Source organism: Onychostoma macrolepis, chromosome 10, assembly GCF_012432095.1.
Source record: "Onychostoma macrolepis isolate SWU-2019 chromosome 10, ASM1243209v1, whole genome shotgun sequence".
Classification (NCBI taxonomy): Eukaryota; Metazoa; Chordata; class Actinopteri; order Cypriniformes; family Cyprinidae; genus Onychostoma; species Onychostoma macrolepis.
The window spans coordinates 2271288-2294320 of record NC_081164.1 but is presented as its reverse complement, the minus strand read 5'-3'; the positions used below and the strand labels follow the sequence as shown (position 1 = coordinate 2294320).

The 23033-nt window shown below is 36.3% G+C and overlaps 2 protein-coding genes across 5 annotated transcripts in view; both read left to right on the top strand.

Annotated features, from left to right (window-relative positions):
* The window catches only part of map3k1 (mitogen-activated protein kinase kinase kinase 1, E3 ubiquitin protein ligase), a 66087-nt gene extending 56737 nt beyond the window's left edge, over nucleotides 1-9350 (top strand). The window contains exons 18-20 of one of the 3 annotated variants that reach the window (XM_058788669.1): nucleotides 1627-1769; nucleotides 3311-3442; nucleotides 7028-9350. In XM_058788669.1, the coding sequence (XP_058644652.1) occupies nucleotides 1627-1769; nucleotides 3311-3442; nucleotides 7028-7177 (425 nt within the window). In that variant the 3' untranslated portion in view covers nucleotides 7178-9350. The remainder of the gene's footprint in view (nucleotides 1-1626; nucleotides 1770-3310; nucleotides 3443-7027) is intronic. The other 2 variants (XM_058788671.1, XM_058788670.1) reach the window with 2 other exon arrangements.
* Nucleotides 9351-10632: 1282 nt separating this feature from the next.
* hmgcs1 (3-hydroxy-3-methylglutaryl-CoA synthase 1 (soluble)) lies at nucleotides 10633-21700 on the top strand. Of its 2 annotated transcripts, none has more exons than XM_058790066.1 (10): nucleotides 10633-10771; nucleotides 13123-13580; nucleotides 14287-14412; nucleotides 14618-14782; nucleotides 15524-15692; nucleotides 15917-16087; nucleotides 16207-16313; nucleotides 18025-18150; nucleotides 18249-18406; nucleotides 19530-21700. In XM_058790066.1, the coding sequence occupies exons 2-10, from the start codon at nucleotides 13133-13135 to the stop codon at nucleotides 19614-19616; spliced, it is 1557 nt and encodes a 518-aa protein (XP_058646049.1). In that variant the 5' UTR covers nucleotides 10633-10771; nucleotides 13123-13132; the 3' UTR covers nucleotides 19617-21700. The 2 variants fall into 2 exon arrangements, with proteins under 2 accessions (XP_058646049.1, XP_058646048.1); XM_058790065.1 differs by lacking the exon at nucleotides 10633-10771 and adding an exon at nucleotides 11406-11563.
* The last annotated feature ends 1333 nt before the right edge of the window (nucleotides 21701-23033 follow it).

Genomic DNA, 23033 nt, shown 5'->3' with positions numbered 1-23033 from the left:
TTGGCTACAGCAAACACTGCTACTGTCTCTGTGCTAGGAGCAGGGCTCGCAAAATTTCAAAATCCCTGGTAGCCCTTCGGGCAGGTACTCTTCAGATTTTGGTAGCCCGAAAATTAATTAACTAGCCCGAATTAAAAAATTACTATTTTCTTTTCTTTTCTTTTATTTATTTATTTAATATAGAAAATCAGATAGGAGTTTAAATGTCAATAAAAAATATTTTCAATACACAAATATCAACAAATATGAAGGAAGGAATTTTATTTCACTATTTACAGGGTATCTGCAGAATTTTTTTAAAATATATTTAATTTATGACCCATTTTAAGAGCTGCACAAGTAAAATGAACACAGAATGAGCGGGGTTGGACAATGTCTATGGTAACATACAGTTTTGAGCCATAAAATTACATGATTTACAGTTCAGATACAGGTTTCCACAAAAACAAAAATCTTATACAACAGCGTTTCAGGCTATAGGCCGTTTTTATGAAAAGGGATCAATCAAACATATAAATTGTTAATTTAAAACGTATAAATATTACTGTCTTAATTGTTTAGATTTTTAGAAGGCACATCAACTTCTTTCTCATTTACAACTCTATGTGTTTGTTGCGTAAAAACATGAGTTGATATTTGCATTGATCTGAGCATAAACGGCAAGAAAGGCTTATTGGAAATGCAAATTCATTCTCTGCCACGAGGTGGCGCTTTAGGAGCGCTGAAATATTGCGGTTTCCCCGGAAACGCTGTACACAAAGCAGCTCAGTGCTCATAAACGCTGCTTTATCAGGAATTATAGTTTAGATGAAATTAAAATGCCAACGACACGTTTCTGAGGACAGTCGGTTCCCTTCAGATACATTCACATAAAGACAACCGCGCCGTGTTTTGTCTTGAAACGTGCAGCGCTCATATTTATTCAATGACATCATTGCCTTTTGAAATTTAATCCTGCCGTATCGCGACTCTTGTCTTTCCGTCCTGTAAGACCTCTTGAAATTATAATTAAGACATTTCTTACACCATTTAACATATTTAAAACTTTTTATGGCCTTAATTTTGATACAATTCACTTTCAAAGTTTTTAAGGACCCACGGGAGATCTGTATTTAAGGAGCCCGTCGGGCAGGCAGTGATACATTTTGGTAGCCCGACTGGAAAACACAATAGCCCCGGGACGTCGGGCTAGCGATTTTGCGAGCCCTGAGGAGGAATGGTTTCTTTCCTACTTTGTGTCCTCTTGTGTTGATAGATATAGAAGACAGTGACTTTTTCACTTTTTGGGCGTGTTTTAAGCTCTGTTCCCAACCTAATCGAGTACCTTACTGCCTAGTGGACAGCATCATACAGTAGATGCACTCCTTACTCAAAAGCTACTCCAAAAGCTTGGCAGCAAAAATACTCTACATTTGCAGACTTTTGGCCAAATTGTAAGGTGGCATTGCATGTGTCTTTCACAGTATGGGGCAATCCCAGAATGCATTTCAAATAAGCTCAGTTATTCTAAGATGAACAAGTCAAGAAAATTCTGCTACATTTGAGAGCAGCTCTCTACATTGGCAGTAGCAGAGCAGAGCTTTATTGCATGTTTCTATACTCACAGTCGTCTTATGATCATTGCAGGTGCCAATCTACTAATAGACAGCACAGGCCAGAGGTTGCGGATAGCTGATTTTGGGGCAGCGGCACGTCTGGCTTCAAAAGGCACCGGTGCGGGGGAGTTTCAGGGTCAGCTCCTGGGAACCATTGCCTTCATGGCTCCTGAGGTAAACATGTGAATCTAAAAATGCAAAACCTGCCTCTTCACTACAGTGAAGTGTGTTTAAACAGACTGTGTTTTGTGTTGCATGTGTGGTTTAGCATTTATAGCAAATCTCACACACAATATTAAAGCTACTTGCATTCAACTTGAACAGTATTTTTCAGTGGCAATGTTTCTTTTGTTTGCAATATTTATTGATATGTCAATGCAGCTGAGACATCCATCTGGGCGCACAATAGTCACTTTGCTTGGGTCTATTTAATTCAACTACTTAAAGAAGTTAGCCTGCTCAGACTGTGCTCAGCTCTGGTGGTTTGGTTGGAAAATAAGAGACTGAGAGAAAGAGAGACCTTCCCAGACAAAAGAAAGCTTGTTCAGTTTGAAGAGGTTTCAGTAATGAATACACTGCCGGTGGAGGCAGGGCCAGCTGAACTGTTTCCTAATTAAACAGAGTTTGGGCACACAATAACAACAAGGAATTAAGGGGTTGGCCAATTGTTGCTGCCTTACAAGAACTGCAATTTACTTTCATTTCAAGTTACTCTGAGATCTAAATCCTCTTTGTCCTGGTTTCCTGACTGGCCACGTAACCATGAACACCACACAGAGAGGTCACCAGACTTGACCACGGTTTTGTGGAAAGACATTTAAATGTCCAGAGTTTAGAGGGCAAGGAAAGTTGTGCACCTGTGTGCCCTCACTTCACAATACATGGTGTGGAGAAATAAAACACTTGAATTGGATCAGTTCATCACTTGAATGGCTGGCTGATGTCAACTTTTAATTTGTTTTGTTTGGACCTTTTAAATTAAATGTATTGTCAGTAAGTCAATTCTTTTAACTGGTTAACTCACTAAATCAATTAAAGCAACAGAAACAACATATACAATGTGTATTGTATATATCCAGAGTTCTCTACATGCCTGTACTTATAAAAATTAAAAGTTTCTTAAAAATGAAGCAGAGAACTTTTAATTCATGCAGTATCATTCAAACTGACAATGTAGAAGTGAACCTCTTGATGCTTTTTAGGTTTTGCACAGGATTTCAGATTAAAACTTCGTAGCACAGTTTTGTCCTGTTTGGCCCTCCATAACTAATAACTCTGAAATGTCAGAGAATCATCGACAAGTGTATTGAAACGAGATACTGTGGCAAGTTCCAGTGATTCTGAGGGGCTTTTATTTTGGAAATTCATAGAGCAGAGGACTGAGAGAGTGTTGGGCTGCAGAATAGCCATCACGCTCTTTCTCGTCTGTAACTCGTGCTGTGAGAGTAAATCAGTCGCTTATTGATGAGAGATGACAGAATCTCCCCCTGTTCTCCGAGTTCTGTGAAGAGGGCAGATCAGGGGTGTGCAGTCCTGTGACAGTCCCAATGAGCCCCTTCATGCACCTGCTGCATGCCAGTTAATGGCAGTTGCGTTAGATTTTTATATTTAATTTTCTTATGTATTTTTCTTGCAGCTATATTAAATGGTCTGCGTTTCTACACACGTCTCAAGTGTCATGTGAGGGATTGTGATTGTCATTTCTGTGCCTGTAGGTGCTGAGAGGGCAGCAGTACGGTCGCAGCTGTGATGTCTGGAGTGTGGGCTGTGCTATTATCGAGATGTCATGTGCGAAGCCGCCCTGGAATGCGGAGAAACACTCCAACCACCTGGCACTCATTTTCAAGGTGAGAATGGAACTGTGTGCACGTCTTAAGATCAAAAAACTGTTTAGTTATCAGGGCTCCTACGGGGTTTGGAAAATTATGGAAAAAAGAAAGCAGAGTATGGAAAATATTTGTTTCCAGACTTTTGCCCCCATTTAGTTTTTTTTATAATAAATTAAGAATTTAATAATAATACATTTATCATACAAGAAGTGTGTTCATGGCAGCTGTTTAGTGATTCTTTAGTGACTGTCAAACATGTCTTTTTCATTATGCAAGATGCAGGTTTCTTCTCACGATATTCTTAGCACCGTATTACATAGCCTCAAGGACCTTTGCAAAAATAACAAATATACAGACTTTTATGTGCACGAGAAACCATTAAACTTGGCATATATTACAATTACACTGAAAAAATTAAATATTTACAGATGACTGTACTATATACTAAATATCAAGGTGAAAATAATGGTCTAAGAAACATTTATGTTAAATATGGTCTGAAAATCTTCTGAGAGGTTTGGAAATTTGAGTCTGGAAAAGTATGGAATTTTGAATTGGAAAAAGGGGAAGGAACCCGGAGTTATGTTTGCTAAAAATTCAACCCATATATCCAGGGTCTCTGCAGCTACTTAAGTCTTAAATTTGGCTTGATCAAATTGAAAGGGATAATTTTTTTTTTTCTTCTTCAGTAGAACAGTAAAGAAGATTTTTATCTGAAGTTATGGTCCTTGGTGAGTCAGTGGCTACCATCGTTTTTGAGAGTCAAAAAAAGCATATCAGGAAACACAAAATTAATGGCTCCTGGTGATATATTGAGGTCTTATGAAGTGAAATGATCGGTCTGTGCAAGAAACTGAATATTATTTACAGCATTATTACTTGTAATCCAGAGCCTCAGGCAAATGGTCTGGAGTGATGAGCGATTCATGAATGAATCATTCTTTTGAAACGGTTCTTTTTAGTGAACTAGTTGAACCAGTTCACCAAATCAAAAACGGTTCTGAAACGGTTCACGCCCCGAGCAGCACATGTTACTCAATCAAAACTCACTTTCACTGAGGACCACAGTTTCAGCTAAGAATCTTCTTTACTGTTCTACTGAAGAATTAAGTCCATTCTTTTTCAAGTCTTGAATGGCCTGAGGCTGAGGTAAGTTAACAGCAAATGTTCATTTTTGTGTGAGCTAGGCCATAAAAAGTCTTAAGAGATCTTAAATTTAGGGACTGAAAAACAGGAATCAACTTACTGCCTAATGTAATTATTACAATTCAGAAGACTGATTTAATTAAATAAATGAGAGCACTGCGTGTTAAAAGTCAAAATGTGGTCTCCTTTGCGTGTTCTACAGGCTTGCAGTTTCAGAATCAGTGAATACCATCCATTTATGCCAAGCAATTGTTAATATACTAGTATTGATGAGTTATTACAATATTTAATTTATGCTTTTTATATTGTAATATGTTACAGATTCTTGTAAGATTGCATATTTTATTGCCATCTTTTCAAATGAGCAGCTGAAGTAGTAAAGCAGAGACTTTTCAAAATAAGAGTCCCCATGTATTTCGGCTTGGTTATAAGTAAAAGTTCTGAAATATGCATAATCTTTTTTTTTTTATGGTTGTTATTGGTGTTTTGGTTTCACAGTATACTGTATCTTTAATTTAATTCAATGTGAACTCTTGAAGTTTCTCTCTGGGCTGTTTGTAAGTAACACATTTAGTTTGAAGATTTTACAAGTATTGCCACAATTATCAGTTTATTGCTTTTCTTTAAACACAGTATTATTGTGTCAGCAAAGTCCAGTATCAACCTCTAATTTGTATGTTCTGGTATTAGTACATGAGCAAATTTCAGTACATATGTATATATTGAATAAAACATGTCTTGAGTATTTTAATCTTGCAAAACCATTTTGTAGTTAAATATGTGACCCAGTCTATTTAATCAAGTAAAATAATCTCTCTGCAGACGCCCTGTGTAATACATTACCATGAATAAGCATCTGTCTTCAGGTGTTTTGTTTTTTGGAACTTCAAATTGTGTTTTGCACATTCATTTTCATGCTAAATAAGATACATTTAATTAATAAAATTTCAATGATAAATGTATATTTTAAAAATTATTATTTGCATTTTCCAAAATGTTTTAATTTATATTTTATATTTGATCAATTTAAATAATAAATTCACTAATTAAAAACATTTGGTATCAATACTCCTATCCTCACATCAGCATTGCTTTAGGATGTGAAAAAAACGAATGCTTTTAAAACACGTCATTTATGACTTTATTTTAAAGTGTCCTTGTTTACACTGTAATTATACATTTAAGTATGGAGTAATATTAATTAATTACATGTACTTACTATATGGTTAGTACACTCTACACTCTAAAAAATGCTGGGTTAAAAACGACCCAACTTGGGTTATTTGGCAACCCAGCGCTGGGTAAGTTTTGGAAAGAACACATGCTGGGTTATTTTGACCGAGCTGATTGGGTTAAATGTTTTTACCCAACATGCTGGGTTGTGTTATTTAAGACAACTATTGTTTAAAAATTATTATATTGCTGGCTTAAAATAGGCTGGAAATTAAAAATCACACACAGAATTACTATAGCCAACAGCAATAATCAAAAGATAAATATTTAATATTAAGCAAGAACACCCATGGACAAAATATAAGACAAATTGAATTTATTTGGGTGAATACCTATTTAAACTCGTTTAACAAGCATTTTAGACAAAAAATTGTATTAACTCCATAATCAATTTTCACCGAAATTGTGCTAATCACTCGTAGCTGAATGATGCTGTGACTGACTCCATAACCTGCCCACAAACAAACAGTACTGAGATTAGAGAACATCAAATTCAATTCAATATTATAACGAATAAAATCAGTTTATTCAAGGCAAAAGGCGTTTTCATCATGTGAAACGACCGCTGCTGACGCATTTATCTGACTGACATCTCGTCCTTATATGTTGCGTTGCATAAAATATTATAATTTACAGCACAGTAAAGACTTTATAAATTAAATAAAACGTATACAAACTTTATTTTGTAACCCAATAAATTGACCCAACAAGCTGAACCCAGCAATTGCGTAAAAAAAAATAACCTACCATTTTTTTTTTTAGTGTAGAATTAGGGTTTGGCTTAGGGTTACTTGCATGTAATTATGCGTAATTAATTAGTATTATAATAGTAATTACATATAACATGTGTGACAAGGACACCTTAAAATAAAGTGTTATCGCATTTTTCCCGGCACTGACATGTATAGATTCGTGTGTGTGTGTATTTGAACTCCTGTCTTACTTTAAAGACCATTGCACACGGAGTCTGAAATTTTCGTGCGTTAAAGAATAAATACGACCTCACGTTTACACACTGCCTCCGAAACTTTCGTCCGTCGGAAAAAAATTCGGATCAGGTTCGATTTTCTGCGTTTTCGCATCCGTAGCATGCATTTTGATAGGAAAGTATGACGAATACGGAAAAACGCACGCAAAAATGCAAAAACTCTGTGTGCAATGACCTTAAATGTGTTGTTCGGTAGCAAACTAATCCACTCTACTGACCCAACTCTCCTGTCCCAGATCGCCAGCGCTACCACAGCGCCCACGATCCCGCCCCACCTGTCTCCGGGCCTGCGGGACGTCACCCTGCGCTGCCTGGAGCTCCAGCCCTCCGACCGGCCGCCCTCCAGAGAGCTGCTGAAGCACCCCGTCTTCCGCCACAGCTGGTAGAGCCGCGCCGCGGGACCTCAGACTACTGAAGCTCATCCTGCTGTCATGCTCTTCTGTCTTTCTCTTGCCACAGTCACTGAAGAGGGCCCTAAATGCTGTAGCCTCAATACCTGATGCAGAAACCCGCTAGCACATGCGAGAGTGTGTATGAAAGTGCCATGTCTGTTTTTAAGTTGAGATCTGTGCTTACCTTCTGATAAGTCTGGTCGTCTTTAGTAGCAGAGAGGCCGAGATCAGTTCATCTGTTAAATCTCCTCACATTTTAACACTTTTGGTTTTAGCGTGTTTGTGTCGGGCCTCATGATTTGTTTTACACCACGAATGTGTTTTGGTGAAAGACAAATCTTTGCTAGTTGAGCTAGCACACCGCTGAATGTGAATGCTTATGATGCCGGTATGGTTCGCTTTTCATTTCTGAGTGGAGATCTCCTGTATAAATGTCTGCTTTTACTTGTTTGGGTGTAATCGGGAACCTTTTCAAAGCTATCACCCAATTTTAGACTGTGATGTGTGTCTGTAACTCTGATTTTACTTGTTGGAAAGTCTCACTGGAACATCATTTCTGATCTCCAACTCTATTTCAGTTTTTATGTTGTGATTTGACTCACGATTCAGTTGTTAATTGCTCAGCCATGTTTTTGGTGCTGTTCTGTTCACATTCACGAAAATCCGACTTAAGCTTCCTAAAGGAGTATTCAGCGCCTGTACCTGAGTATTTCCTCACGTGTTATTTACTCCGTTTCATGCTGTTGAACATTTCGGTGGAGGGATCATATTTAGCTCAATGATATTAGTGCTCGTAAACATTGTTTTCCCAAAAACAGTTAACATTATGCATGTTCTGAAGACATGTCAGGTGTATGAACTGTAGCTCTTCAAGTGTTGTTGCTGTTTAGGTTGAAAAAGGTTTTTGACAAATTTTAAAAGAATATTGATGGCCTTATTTGGACTCCCTTCACGCAAATCTCAGAGTTTTAAACGTGACTGTTTCAAAACTATTTTTAAAAGTAAAGTTATTTAATGCTAAAGGCTGATCAAGCTTGAAGAGTTCAGATGTAAATATGAATTTTGGTAGCTAAATGTATTTTACTTGACTCCTGCAAACCTTTTTTTTTTTTTTTTTTTTTTGTGGAAACCATAATTCTCATCATAAATACTTATTTTGTTCCTGCATTTGGGTGTATTTTCTTATTTTTTTCTTTTTCTATGCCTTTATAAAAGCTTTAAAGTTATGCACTCTTGTTTTTTTATATACTGGAAAGGTGTCCGTTTCAGTCAGCTTCATAAAATCTAATCAGTATTACTTGAGTTTTTCCACATCTTCTGTCATTTCTTTTCAGTTCGATCATCTCAACCAGCTTGTTGCTCACTGTATGTTATTATTCTGTTATTTCATGGGCTTTTTTTTTTTGGATCGGGGCTGAACTGACCTGTATGAAAGGATGCTGTTTCTTGTCACTTGGTGGTACTTTTTATGTGAAGATTGTCTATTGCTGTTTTATTCCAGTCTTTTCTACCTCAGGTGTCCTCTAGAGTTTTCTTCTACCAAAGTTCACTTTCTCAATATATATAAATAATTATATATATAAATATATATTCTTTTATTATAATTTTATATCTCTTTTTTTTTTTTTTTTTTTCCTCAAAGATCTCCAGGGCTTCAGGGCTAACTTATATTAGCTCCTTTTATTGTGCAAATACATCTCTGGGTTCAGCGAAAGAAAATTTAATTGGCTAAAGCTGTATCTTTTAATCTTGTGTAGCTTTTGTCAAAAATGTTTTAATTATTAGGTTTTTACCCCATTTGAAACATTTTATAATGAAATCTACCTATTTTGGTCTTTATAGCAAATAAAACGTATAGGAAAATCTCATCCTCTCTGCCTCTTTGTTTCACATTTTGACCTATAATCTCGAGCGGGTTTTAACAACACACAAAAGATGTGCTGATTACATCCGGTCAGATCAGTGTAACTAATATAATGTGATTTATAATGAGAAATGACAGCTGTAACACGCTTAACTTCCATTGCTGTAACTTCACTCAGATTTATTGTGTATAAGATGGTGCCTTCATTGAGCTGATTGTACTGTGATATCAGATATCAGTATGTGATCGAGAACATTACCTGTCCTTGAGTATTCAGGTTAACTGTCAAGTGACAAGATGAACATCAGGACAGTTCTTACCATGTTTTTTGGTACAAACTGTAACTGACCGTGTAAAACTCTGAATGCAACGTCCTACTTTTTTTAGAAATTAAAAAAAGCACTTCCTAGACCACAGGATTATTTAATTAGTATATAAGAATGCAATTGAGTGTTTATTGGTTTAGTTGTGCTCCTCAAATCTGTTTTGCACCATTGTTTTGATTGCAACCAGATTGACTGAATGTTCAGAATTTAATCAATCAATCAGCAGACATCTAGACATCAAGTGAGTCTTCTTACAAGCTCAAGCTTTTTATATATTTGTATTTATCTGAATTATATATATATATATATTGAAGCAAAACCCAAAAATTCACAGGAACGTGGTTTGTTCGTCCTGGGTTTCTAGGGGCCAGAGGTTGGTTGACTCCATGCAACACAGACACACAGCAGTTATCAATAAGAATTGCAACTAAATATTAGTTCAGTAGTTTTAACTGAAGTTTAAACATTTTATTCTGTTTATAATATAAGTGTTTGAGTTTCAAGAGAAAAAAAATGTGAACACTACTTTTTTTCTGAGCCAATTAATTTCCCTTTGCTTTTTGTAAAAGAGTAACAGACTTGATCAACTCTTACTACTTACTACTTTACAATTGAATGTATGGTGATTACAATACATTAGAAATATGGAAATAAAAGCTATTGGGAATATTTGCACTTTATTTATTTGAAACGATAGATAGATAGATCGTTTTACAAATTATATTCTACACCACTTAAAATGTCTTGGGATTGTAAAGAAAACACAAGAGTGTGAACACATTAGAAACATTTATCTTTATTGATTTAGTTTCTGTGAACAATCAACCTCTTCCATCTCTAGATAAAATATTAATACTCTAAATGTGCTGTTGTTATAGTATTTAACACAAGTTTACACTAGTAACATCATTCTCAAGAGAAACTAGACTTTTTTTTTTTTCAAAGTATACTTTTTAACATTGTCCTTCAGTGAATAGTAAACAGAAGTGTGCTGATCCTCCGATGTGAGGCACTTCAGCGCTCAATCTCTTGTAGTCATGGAAACGATGTTACGCTTCCCTGCCGATTCGCGCAGACATGGCGAGTAAATCAGACGCGCGCTGTGATTGGCTGCCGCTCTCTCACCATACAACGTCACTCACTCACACCATTGAACCACTATGCGCACCTCGCTCGCGACCCTCCTTTCCGGACCGCTTATTGGCCGAGGACTTAAAGGGGCGGGAAAACAAGACCTTCAGAACAGCATCTGTGTTTTGATTGGCTGCGTGGAAAGCGCTCGTGAAACAGAAGCGCGCTCTGCACAGGTATGGTCCGCTTACCGTGTATAAATAGTATGTGTTTAATACCGCGTTCAACAAGCGACTGTCACCTAAAGAACTGAACTCAGCTGTATAGGTAAGTCCAGTCTAACACGAGTTTATTTAATACTGAGTTAACCTTGATCTAAATGAGCGTTATAAGAAAAGTTTCCAGGTACATTGCATGTTTAATGCTAGAATGACTCTCTCTCAACAGTCCAGTAATCTTGAAACGTTCTTTTATTAATAATATGTATCAGTATTATTTTAGTTAAATACAATATGTGTTCAGCAGTAAAAAAAAATTACCTTCAATTTAAAATGAAATATTAAATATTAGGATTAAACTGTCAGAAAAATAAAATAAATAAAAATTTCACTGATCTGTCCCTGAAAGAGGCTGATCCTCCAATCTCATTATTTTACTGTCAGACTACTGATGTTAAACAGCCTAACGTTACTAAAATAGTAAAAACGCGTTACTTTAATATATTTTGTACATTTATATGATAAACATACATGTTACGTTGTTACTGATTTCTCCACATCATCTAAAAAAAAAATTTGCGTTTAATAAAATGTTAAACACAAAACTGGTTAAAAACGCTTTAGTCATACATTATTCAGATTTGTATTAACGCGTCCCGAATATTAGGATTAGAAACAGTGCACTCTGCATTAAAAAGTTCGCGCTTACTACATACTTAGATGCTCGGAGTTTGAAGTACGTAGTGCGTGAGGTGAGGCGCGCGCCTGCGTAAGCGGAAGGTCCGTTCACATTCACTGCTCGACTGCACACTTACCGAACATCTGACCTTATGAGATCCCCGGACGGGACAGCTCTCCGATTCTGACAGCCCAGTTATATACACTAATATATGATTGTAAGGTAAGAAGGAGATCTGCTGTTTCTGAAGGGACTGGTGTATGTGTCGGTGCTGAATGTGGTGTTAGCGGTCTGCTAGTGTCACATGTAGGCGCGGTTATCAGTCACTCAGCTCCTCCACAATTATTACAATACTTACACATTTTGCGTTTGTTAGTTATTAATAAACTAAAAAGGAATTAGTATTATTAAGCGAGCCATCAGAGAGCAACGAAAGCTGTTTCCACGAGCTGTTAGCGACACGACGAACCGGAGCGCTTCATTTATAGCACCTTATATTCGTAAACACAGTGTAATTATGCTGTGATGGGATGATTAAGAGGCAAAGATTATTACAGAGGAATAACTGGATCATCCTAGTCGAACAAGAACTGCCATTTCTGTGTGATTCATATTGACTAATGTCAACCAGTTGACAGCAACATGACAAATTAGCTGTTTAACCTGCATGCTATGTCTGTCAGCCTCTTTAAGGTTTGTCCCAAGATCACACAATGCTGAAAAATTCCAGTGAACTCATGTTCTGTGTGTAAATAAACGCCTACCAGTAGTGTTTACTTGTTTTGCTCCACATTGAGTGGTCAAGTGTGTGTACTCGACATGGCACGAGACAGGCTGCTCTGTGGAGCCATATCTATGTGGGTTAAAGGTAATGTCCTTCCCAGCTGAAGGGTTAATCTCATTAGAGCAGAGCTAACAGGCTTTGCCATGTGCCTCTATCACTTCCTAATGGCTGTGACTGCACTCTTCCTCATATTTTGTCGTTGTGATGATGCACAGATACGTTTGTGTTGACCTTTTTCAAAGGAGTAACTGTTTGGTCGATTAACAGATCAAATTGTTTTGTGTCTCATTTGCCATAGTGTTTATTTAAGCACCACCAGTCAAAAGTTTGGACTAATTAAGATTTTTTTTGTTTCTGATTTTATGTTTTTCTGTGCTCACCAAGGCTGCATTTATTTGAGATATATATAACTGCTTTCTATTTTAAAATATTTTTTACTAAATATGTTTTTGTGAAGCAAAGCTGTATTTTCAGCATCATTACTCCAGTCTTCAGCGTCACACGTTCCTTCAGGAATCATTCTAATATACTGATTTGCTGCATTTCTGATTATTATTATCAATGTTGAAAAGAGTTGTGCTTAATATTTTTGTATAAACAAGGATACACTGCTACTATTCAAAAGTATTGGGTATAAAAAAAAAAATAGTTTTATTCAGCAAGGGCATATTAAATTGATCAAATGTAAGGGTAAAGACATTTTTAATGTTATGACGTGAGATTTCTATTTTGAATATATGCTGTTAATATTAAAATTGAAAAGTGTTATTTTAAATTGTAATAATATTTCACAATAATACAGAGACGTATTTCAAAACCACTAAAAATCATAATTATTCCAAACTTTTGACTGGTATAGTTTTTATCTTCTTTATAAGCTGTGAACCTGTTTTCTTAATATCAGTCTTGTCTGTTGAAAAAACCATGTGGGTCAACCATATAGGACTGAAACGGTAATAAACCTGTCTGTTTTAAAGCTTGCACGTTCTTGTCTCAGTCCGTTCAGGATGCCTGGATCACTCCCTACTGTTTGTGAGGCCGCGTGGCCCAAGGATGTGGGAATCATAGCCATGGAGGTGTACTTGCCGTCTCAGTTTGTGGAGCAAGCGGAGCTGGAAGAGTTCGATGGGGTCGGAGCGGGGAAATACACCGTGGGGCTGGGCCAGGCGCGCATGGGCTTCTGCTCGGACCGCGAGGACATCAACTCTCTGTGCCTGACGGTGGTGCAGCAGCTGATGGAGCGCAGCGGCCTGTCCTACCAGAGCGTGGGCCGGCTGGAGGTGGGCACCGAAACCATCATCGACAAGTCCAAGTCCACCAAGACCGTCCTGATGCAGCTGTTCGAGGAGTCGGGCAACACTGACGTGGAGGGAGTGGACACCACTAACGCCTGCTACGGAGGAACCGCCGCGCTCTTCAACGCCATCAACTGGGTGGAGTCCAGCTCCTGGGACGGTGCGCTTCTCACTCACACCTTACTGACAAATCATCATTTATTAAAACAACAACGTCCAGCTCACATTTCACCACAAAATCAAAAGAAAAATAATATTTATGTTAACGTTTTGCTTAAAGATTTTCCCCACAACAATTACTGTAATCCTTTAACATTAACAGCTTATTATCAAATAAAATAAGCTGTTAATGTGTTTGGATTACAGTAATAATTGTTTTATTTACAGTAAAAAGAAATTATGAAGAGTATATAAAGAGTTCAGATGCAAAAGTGCCATCTGAAACTTTCATTTAAAATGAGCATTTTTATCAGGCTCCTATGTTTAGGTTCAGTAATTTTACTCTAATGGCATTGTGTAGGTCCTTCTCTATGCAGTTAAAGTAAAATTATTGAACATAAATATAGGAGCCTGATAATTTCAGAGGCTTTTGCATCAGAAATTTTTTATTTTTATATATACATTTATTTTATTTATTTTTTTGAAAATTACAATGTTAAAAAAGAATGTACACGGAAAATATACTTATGTCAGTAATATTACAATGCAAAAAATCATAATGGTCCTGAAACACACTTCATTATCTTCTATGCAAAGTCATATTTGGCTTTGTTTTTTATTTAAGCTCTTATTATTTGGTGAATTGTGAACATGGAATTCAAACATGGAGTGTTTGCCTGTTGAGCTAATATGATCTGATGTGGCAGGCCGTTATGCTCTGGTGGTTGCGGGTGACATTGCTGTTTATGCCACGGGCAGCGCCAGGCCGACAGGGGGAGCCGGAGCCGTGGCCATGCTAGTCGGACCCAACGCCCCTCTGGCCTTCGAGAGAGGTATGAGACCTGCAGTAACCTCCAGCATTCATGACCTGTGTCACAATAACCTAGAGAGACACAACAAAACAGGTTTTGTTATCTTTGTGATAAACAAAGATAACAAATATCTTTGTTATCCCACTATATTTACATAACTTTATGTACCACATTTTATATTTTTTATTTCATGAAGTAATTAAAATGTAATCACTTATTTTAACAGGGCTTCGTGGGACACATATGCAACATGCGTATGATTTTTATAAGCCAGATATGGTGTCTGAATATCCAGTGGTGGACGGCAAGCTTTCCATCCAGTGTTACCTCGGTGCTTTAGATCGCTGCTACTCCGTCTACAGGAACAAGATCCATGCCCAGTGGCAGAGAGGTGAGCAAATACATCTACATATACTCAAACAATAGAAACCCATAATTCAGATTGTCTAGCATTTATTTATTTATTGAATATGAAAATTGTCAGTATTGACAAATATTTTGCCAAACAGAAAAAAGGTCAAAAGGTATCATTAAAAATGAAAAAAAGACACATTGGGATGAAAAAAAAAAAAAAAAATTGGTTTATTTAAAGCCTTTATGCATAATTCATAAATTATGCTTTATGCACCTTATAATGCATTATATGATCTCATGAATAATTGTAACGGCAGTTAATATGTTATAACACTAATAAATTCATTGTTACACTATGCATTTATTCGGTTATTCATAGAGTCCCAATAGTTTCTCTGTCTTTTCTCATAAGAAGCAATTCCTCCTTTAATACATTACATGCTCTGTTATACCCAACTAAACCATGATCGTTCATCATGCACATGTTACTGAATGCTACACAGTATCGGCCAAAATGTTCTCTTTCAGTTTTCAATGGCCAAACAATCAATGCATCTCCAATAAATATGCTTCATGCACTCTATTCCAAATCTTCTAAAGCTACAGTAAATGACACATTTGTGAGGAACAAACTGAAATTTAGGTTCCATCTTTCACTTCTTCAGGGTCCATGAATACACATTCCAGCAGTGAACTATAAAAGTGTGTGTAAAAACTCTGTCATAGTGTCTGATATAATCAGTCTGTGTTGTTTAAGGCCTTCTCTTGCTTGTTTCAGAGGGTCTTGACAAGCGTTGCAGTCTTGAAGACTTCGGCTTCATGGTGTTCCACTCTCCTTACTGCAAACTGGTGCAGAAGTCTTTGGCTCGACTAGTGCTCAACGATTTCCTCTGTCATCCCAGTCCAAACACAGAGAGCGGGCCCTTCAGCGGTCTGGAAGCTTTCAGGTTGGTGATTCGTCTTTAAGAAAGGTCCCGCCAAATGAGTGTCACCCACCAGACAGTGACGTAACAGCTTACACAGCGGCCACATTTATTGAATATTTATTTAAATTTGCATTTTTTTTTTTTGGAATGTGTTTGAAGATTCTTCTCACAGCTGTTTTCCATACAACAGCAGCTCATCTTGTAGAAACCAAACATTTTAAATTTCTTTCTCATTTTATTTACAGAGATGTGAAGATCGAGGACACTTATTTCGACAGAGATGTTGAGAAGGCCTTTATGAAGGCCAGCTCAGAAGTGTTTGAGAATAAGACAAAGGCGTCTCTCCTTATATCAAACCAGAATGGTAACATGTACACCCCATCAGTGTACGGCTGCTTGGCTTCGGTTCTCGCACAGTAAGTGCTCCTCGTGCCTCATCTTACATTCATGAGTGTATGTTACAGCCTTTGTGCTTCTTCAGAGCTGCTGTAAATGTGATGCACTTGTGAATTATTTCTGTTTTTAATCTCTACAGACATACACTGCAGCAGTTGGCAGGACAGAGAATCGGTGTGTTTTCATACGGCTCAGGCTTTGCTGCTACGCTCTACTCCATCAAAGTCACGCAAGATGCTACACCTGGTATGTACACACACACACACACACAGAAGCTGTCTCTATTAAAGTGTAATTTCTCTAAACTAGCGTGGGCAGTTTGACCAATCTCACATTTGTGGTGTAAGAAATTTTTTTTTTTTTTTTTTTTTTAATACAACACAGTTGTTTTTTCTGTAAAGTCAACCCAAAAATGTTTTAGATATATTGTAACATTCAAAAGTTTTTAAGTTTTTTTTAAAGAAGTCTCTTCTGCTCATCAAGGCTGGATCTATTTGATCAAAAATACAGAAAAAAACAGTAATATTGTGAAATATTATTGCATTTTAAAATATCAGTTCTCTATTGTAATATACTTTCAAATGTAATTTATTTCTGTGATGCAGCGCTGTATTTTCAGCATCATTTCTCCAGTCTTCAGTGTCACATGATCCTTCAGAAATCATTCTAATATGCTGATTTATTATTATCAGTGTTGAAAACCATTGTGCTGCTTAATATTATTTGGGACCTGTGATACTTTTTTCAGGATTCGATAAATAAAAAGTAAAAAAAGAACAGTGTTTATTCAAAATATAAATTTTGTGTTAAAATATACAGTACTATTCAAAAGTTTGGTGTCAGTAAATTTTTTAATTTTTTTATTTTTTTTAAAGAAATTGATACTTTTATTCAGAATGGATGTGTTAAATGGATAAAAAGTCATAGTAAAGATTTGTATTGTTAGAAAAAAATTATATTTTAAATAAATGCTGTTCTTTTTAACTTTTTATTCAAAGAATCAAAGAAAAAAGTATCACTGGTTCCAAAAAAAAAAATGTTAAGCAGCACAACAGTTTCAACACTCATTATAAATCAACATATGTGACCCTGGAGCACAAAACCAGTCTTAAGTCGCTGGGGTTTATTTGTAGCAATAGCCAACAATACATTGCATGGGTCAAAATTATTGATTTTTCTTTTATTCCAAAAATCATTAGCATATTAAGTAAAGATCATGTTCCATGAAGATATTTTGTAAATTTCTTACCGCAAATGTATCAACTTAATTTTTGATTAGTAATATGCATTGCTAAGAACTTCATTTAGACAACTTTAAAGGTGATTTTCTCAATATTTAGAAATTTTTGCACCCTCAGATTCCAGATTTTCAAGTAGTTGTATTTCGGCCAAATATTGTCAATGGAAAGTTTATTTATTCAGCTTTCAGATGATGTATAAATCTCAATTTCGAAAAATTGACACTTAAGACTGGTTTTGTCGTCCAGGGTCACATATTAGAATGATTTCTGAAGGATCATGTGACACTGAAGACTGACGTAATGATGCTGAAAATTCAGCGCTGCGTCACAGGAATATATTATATTAAAATAGGAAACCAATATTAGAAATTGCAATAATATTTCACAATATTACTGTTTTTTTTTTTTTTCTGTATTTTTGATCAAATAAATACAGCCTTGATGAGCAGAAGACACTCCATTAAAAACATTAAAAATCTTACTGATCCCAAACTTTTGAGCGGCAGTGTACATTTTGATGTGTTTTGGTAAATGAAAGGTACTTCATCTTAATTTAGAATGAATATTAACTACCAAATGACATCACAAAAACAGCTAGCAAAACTAAATCTCTCCCATGATAATCAACAAAGCTGCCTACCGTTATATAAGCTAGTCATCCTGCCCATCCAGAATTACAGTCATTAATAACTCCTCTTTATTATTATTATTATAAGGATCTGCTCTGGATAAGTTGGTCTCCAGCCTGTGTGACTTGCAGGCCAGACTGGACTCTAGAAAGAAGGTTTCTCCGGATGTTTTTGCTCAGAACATGAAGCTCAGAGAAGAAACCCACCATTTAGGTAATCAAGCGTTTGCATTCTGTCCTTCTCTTAATGATTTTGTCTCCATTCAAATCTTGGATCCGTTTGACGTTGTGATGTTCCTCACATTTCCACAGCAAACTACATCCCTCAGGGCTCAGTAGACGAACTCTTCCCAGGAACATGGTACCTCACTCGTGTGGACGAGAAGCATCGCAGGCAGTACGCCAGACGCTCGATGAACGATGACCGACCGCTGGAGGCCGGACTGGTCAGTTCCAGCATTGCAGCTGAGGTATGGGGTTTTTTTCAAATTGGTATTTGTTTCATACAATTTTAATGTATTGTCATAATAATAAAAGCAAATAGTTTTACAATTTATTGCATTTTGTTGTTGTTCTAGTTACAGTTGAGGTCAGAAGTTTACATCCCACTTTCAGAATCTGCAAAATGTTAATTATTTTACCAAAATAAGAGGGATCATACAGAATGCATGTTATTGTTTTAGTACTGAGCTGAATGAGATATTTCACACAAAATGTTTACATATAGTCCACAAGAGAAAATAATAGTTGAATTTATAAGAATGACCCCATTCAAAAGTTTACATCCCCTTGATTCTTAACACGGTGTTGTTCCCTGAATGATCCACAGCTGTGTTTGTTTGTTTAGTGACAGTTGTTCATGAGTCCCTTGTTTGTCCTGAACAGTTAAACTGCCTGCTGTTCAAGGGTAAATTTAACTTATTTTGTCTTCTGGGAAACATGTAAATATCTTCTGTAGTCTCTCAAGGGCAGTACTAAATGAAAAAAAAAAAAAGATATTTAGGCAAAATAATAAAAATGTACACATCTCCATTCTGTTCAAAAGTTTTCACCCCCCGGCTCTTAATGCATGTTTTTTCCTTCTGGAGAGTCAGAGAGCATTTGAACCTTCTGTAATAGCTGCATACGAGTCCCTCGGTTGTCCTCAGTGTGAAAAGATGGATCTCAAAATCAGTCATTGTTGGAAAGGGTTCAAATACACAAAAATGCTGCAAAACCAAAAAAATTTGTGGGAGAAGGATTTTTCTGAAGAACAGCAGTTTAATTGTTCAGGACAAACAAGGGACTCATGAACCACTATCACTAAACAAACAAACACAGCTGTGGATCATTCAGGGAACAACACCGTGTTAATAATCAAGGGGATGTAAACTGGAGGTCATTTTATAAATTAAACTATTTTCTCTTGTGAACTATATGTAAACATTTTATGTGAAATCTCATTCAGCTCAGTACTAAGTAAACAATAAGACGCATTTTGTATGATCCCTCTTATTTTGGAAAAATATTTAACATTTTGCAGATTCTGAAAGGGGATGTAAACTTTTGACCTCAACTGTGCACTTTCTGATTGTGCTTTTCTGTCTTTCTCAGCATACTCCCAGTCCACTCAAGAAGATGTCCCGCATCCCGACTGCCACAGCTGGCCCTGAGGTGCTCATTAGTAACGGGGACCATTAAGTTTACCTCTGTGAGGTGCACACAATGGCAGATCACATTGAGGACACTGATCTGAAAAAACGACACGCTAAAAAGGGCCCCAGGACTTCTGCAGCCAGATCACTTATCAATGAGTGATATGAAACTGAAAGCTTTTTAATGTTCCAGGACAGACTCCGCTCGACCGTCACTGTGCTGAAGATGACCGAGGGTAGTTTGGAAATGAAGTGTTTCTCTGTGGTGAGCTCCCACAAACCGCTGCTCACAGTCGTCTATGCAGAAATCCGCAATTGTTTCATTCTTTTAAGTCCAAATATCTACTTGTTGGCATTTCACAAGCTCCATGCTGTCTTTTTTTAAAGCATTAAACTAACCCCGTCATTTAAAACAGACATTTAGGAGAAAACCTGGATGTCTTGAAGAGAGTCCCTTGTTGTTTTTAATTGATCTAAACGCTGTGTCTCTCTGTCCTCGTCTTGTTTTTGCTTTTATAAAACTCCTTTCTAGTCAGTCTTATCACCATGGCCATGTCAGGGAAATGTGCCTGGATCACATATTAATGAGCCATAAGCTTTACCAGTTTTAATTACATTCACCTATATAGTAATAATTGTTTAGTCGCTGCTAAACGGACTTCTGTTAGCATTTATGTCCTTGGAAACGGGAATCATTTATTTGATTTTCATTCTAGCCAAAGTAGATGGTGTTCATTTATATGAACTCAGACGAGGAAATAAAGTCATGACAATTGTATAGAAGATAAAAAACGTGATGATAGCTTAGTGGCAATGTGTTAAAGCTATGAAATAATATAATAATCAGTTAAACTGGTAACATTTTTTGGACAAAAGACAGTTTTGATGATGAAAGTGAGAAAGAGCGCTATCTGATCGTCAGCTGTCCACCTAAAAATAAAAACTGTCATCTTTTACTCACCCTCGTACACTCTCCGAGGGAAAAAGGTACAAAAGCTGTCGCTGGGGCCATACTTTTTCAAGAGATAGACCTTAGTACCTTAAGGGTCCATATTGGTATCATAATAACAATATTAATACCTAAAAAGTACCTTTTTTTAAAAAAAAAAAAAAAAAAGCACCACTAGTTAAAGCTTTTGTGCTTTTTTTTTTTTTTTTTTCTGAGAATTGGACTGACTATCTTCTGTGCAACAATACAAGACAATATTTTGAGAAATGAGTCCTGGTTCCCATTGACTTTCAATGTATGGACAAAAAATAAATAAAATAGTAAATGGGAATTGAAACTGTTCTTCATAATATCTTTCATGATGCACAGAAGAAAGTCAGTTCTGCAGGTTTGGAAGAACATGAGAGTGAGTAAATGACAGACTTTTCATTTTTGGGTGAACTGTGCCTTTAACTCACTCTTTATCAACTATTTGTAGATCACAACTAACTCTAATATTCCTCGATCTGTTGAGAAATTGCAATCTGAAGCGCTTATATGATCAAATGTTTGACCTGTGATTGTTCCAAACTACAGAGCACTTCTCAGTAATGATGCAACTTATTTAGAGATTTATAGTAGGAGAGAACTAATATTATTAATACTATGGTAATGTAAATGTTAGCACCTTAACACCTTGTTGCTAAATGGTTTATGGCAGATTTACGAAGCTAAAAGCAAAAAAAGAGATATTTTCAGAAGGAGATTATGCTTGATTGCATAAACACTGATAGCAAGAAGGTATTTCCTTTCGGAACATTCTTCAGTCCGTGGGTCCATGTGAACGTCAATAACAAGAGCACTTCTGCTCCGACTGCATATCCATCAACTTTGAGAAGCCTTATTCTGAGCATGTACAGAACACACAAATATATTCTGAAAACTGTATAGAGATATTTTTCTTTTTCATTCTGCTGCCAGGACATGTTGACTGTATAGAGTTATAACTTGAAACAGCCAATGTTTACAAGACGTCTCCCTCAGATCAGTTCATACCAATAATTGGTAAGTAATGTACAGCACTAACTTATATTTGTTGATGGACAAAAACTGGTATGTGATCAGAAAACAAGCTGTATAGACGATGTGTATGTGGGAATCTGATCATATATGAACTGCGGATTAAATGTTGATTTGCTGAAGTCTGTTTATTTTTTGGATTTGAATGCTTTGTATCCACTGAATTACTGCAGAGCTAAAGTAACTTGTATCACAAATATTTAGTCGAGACACAGTCCTGCATGCACACACAGCTGGACGTGATTCCTCGATAATCCTGCCAGGTGTGTCAGACAAATCATTTATATTTTTGGAGACAGTGCTATGGACAAAAGCACAAAGCAAGAGGATTAATAAATGCCCCTAGAATATCAATTACTTTAGACAAAAATGGGAATAAATATTTTATATAAAATTTCATTAACCTTTTGACATTATTCAATCACAAAGACTTTTTTGTACTTTAAAAAACGTTGTGATTGAGTTGGAAATGGGCTGGCAGACAGCTGGCAGGTTATATGTACACAAGCGTTCTCTCTTCTTTACCCCACAGAAAGGCTTTAGGACACTCCAGGATTGCACCATTCACAGCTTTGACTTCCTGTCTGCCAGCTCATGAACGACGCCCACTCTGTGTTCTCTGAATCGCTCCAGGACACAAGATCATTTCCCATTTCTGCATATGCTGTGGCAATCCAGAATTTCTGGGGAAGCTGATGTTTAATGTTAACCAATAAAAGATTAGCAAGATTTATATATATATGCTAATAATCCCGGTCTTGTCCCTAAATGTTATGGCTCACTCTCAAAATATGGTGACAAACATGTCCAATGACTTGAATAATTAAAGGTTTTCAAATAGCCAAGAAACTCTATGTAAAAGTCATAAGTTTATAACATAAGTTTATTAATTTATGACTTTTTTTTTTCTTTTCTTTTTTATAGTTATTATACTTGTTTTGCTTTTTGTCTTGATGTATTTGAAAATACAAAAGCTGCCGAGGTCAAAGTTCAGTTTCCAAAGTGTTGAGTAAAAGTTAATTTTTAAAAGTTACATTTAATTTTTATTCCATGTAGTTCATTTTAACGTGTCCTCATGCTTTCCATTAAATATTTAGGTTGGAGTGAGCTTTATGTGGAATTTACATTGAAAATATTACTGCTTTATTATAATTTTGCAACTGTAATTTAGTTTATGGCACTTCTCATTTATTTATCCATAAACAGTGATTGACTGCATTTTGCTATTCCAACAGCACATTTCCGCCGTTCGAATACAACCCCCTGCAATTACAAAAAAGTTGGGACATTTTGTAAAATGCAATACAAATCAGGAATCTGTGATTTGCTCACTCTCTTTAACCTGTATTTGACAAAAGTACAAAGAAAAGATTTCCAGTGTTTTCACTGAGCGACTTTATTGTATTTTGTACATACATTGTAACAAATCTTGATTTTGATGGCTGCAACACACTC

Excerpts from the sequence above, each read along its gene's own strand:
- hmgcs1 (XM_058790065.1), top strand. Across the intron at positions 14,413-14,617 it reads CCCTCTGGCCTTCGAGAGAG|GGCTTCGTGGGACACATATG; the intron begins GTATGAGACCTG and ends TTATTTTAACAG. Across the intron at positions 15,693-15,916 it reads AGCGGTCTGGAAGCTTTCAG|AGATGTGAAGATCGAGGACA; the intron begins GTTGGTGATTCG and ends TTTTATTTACAG.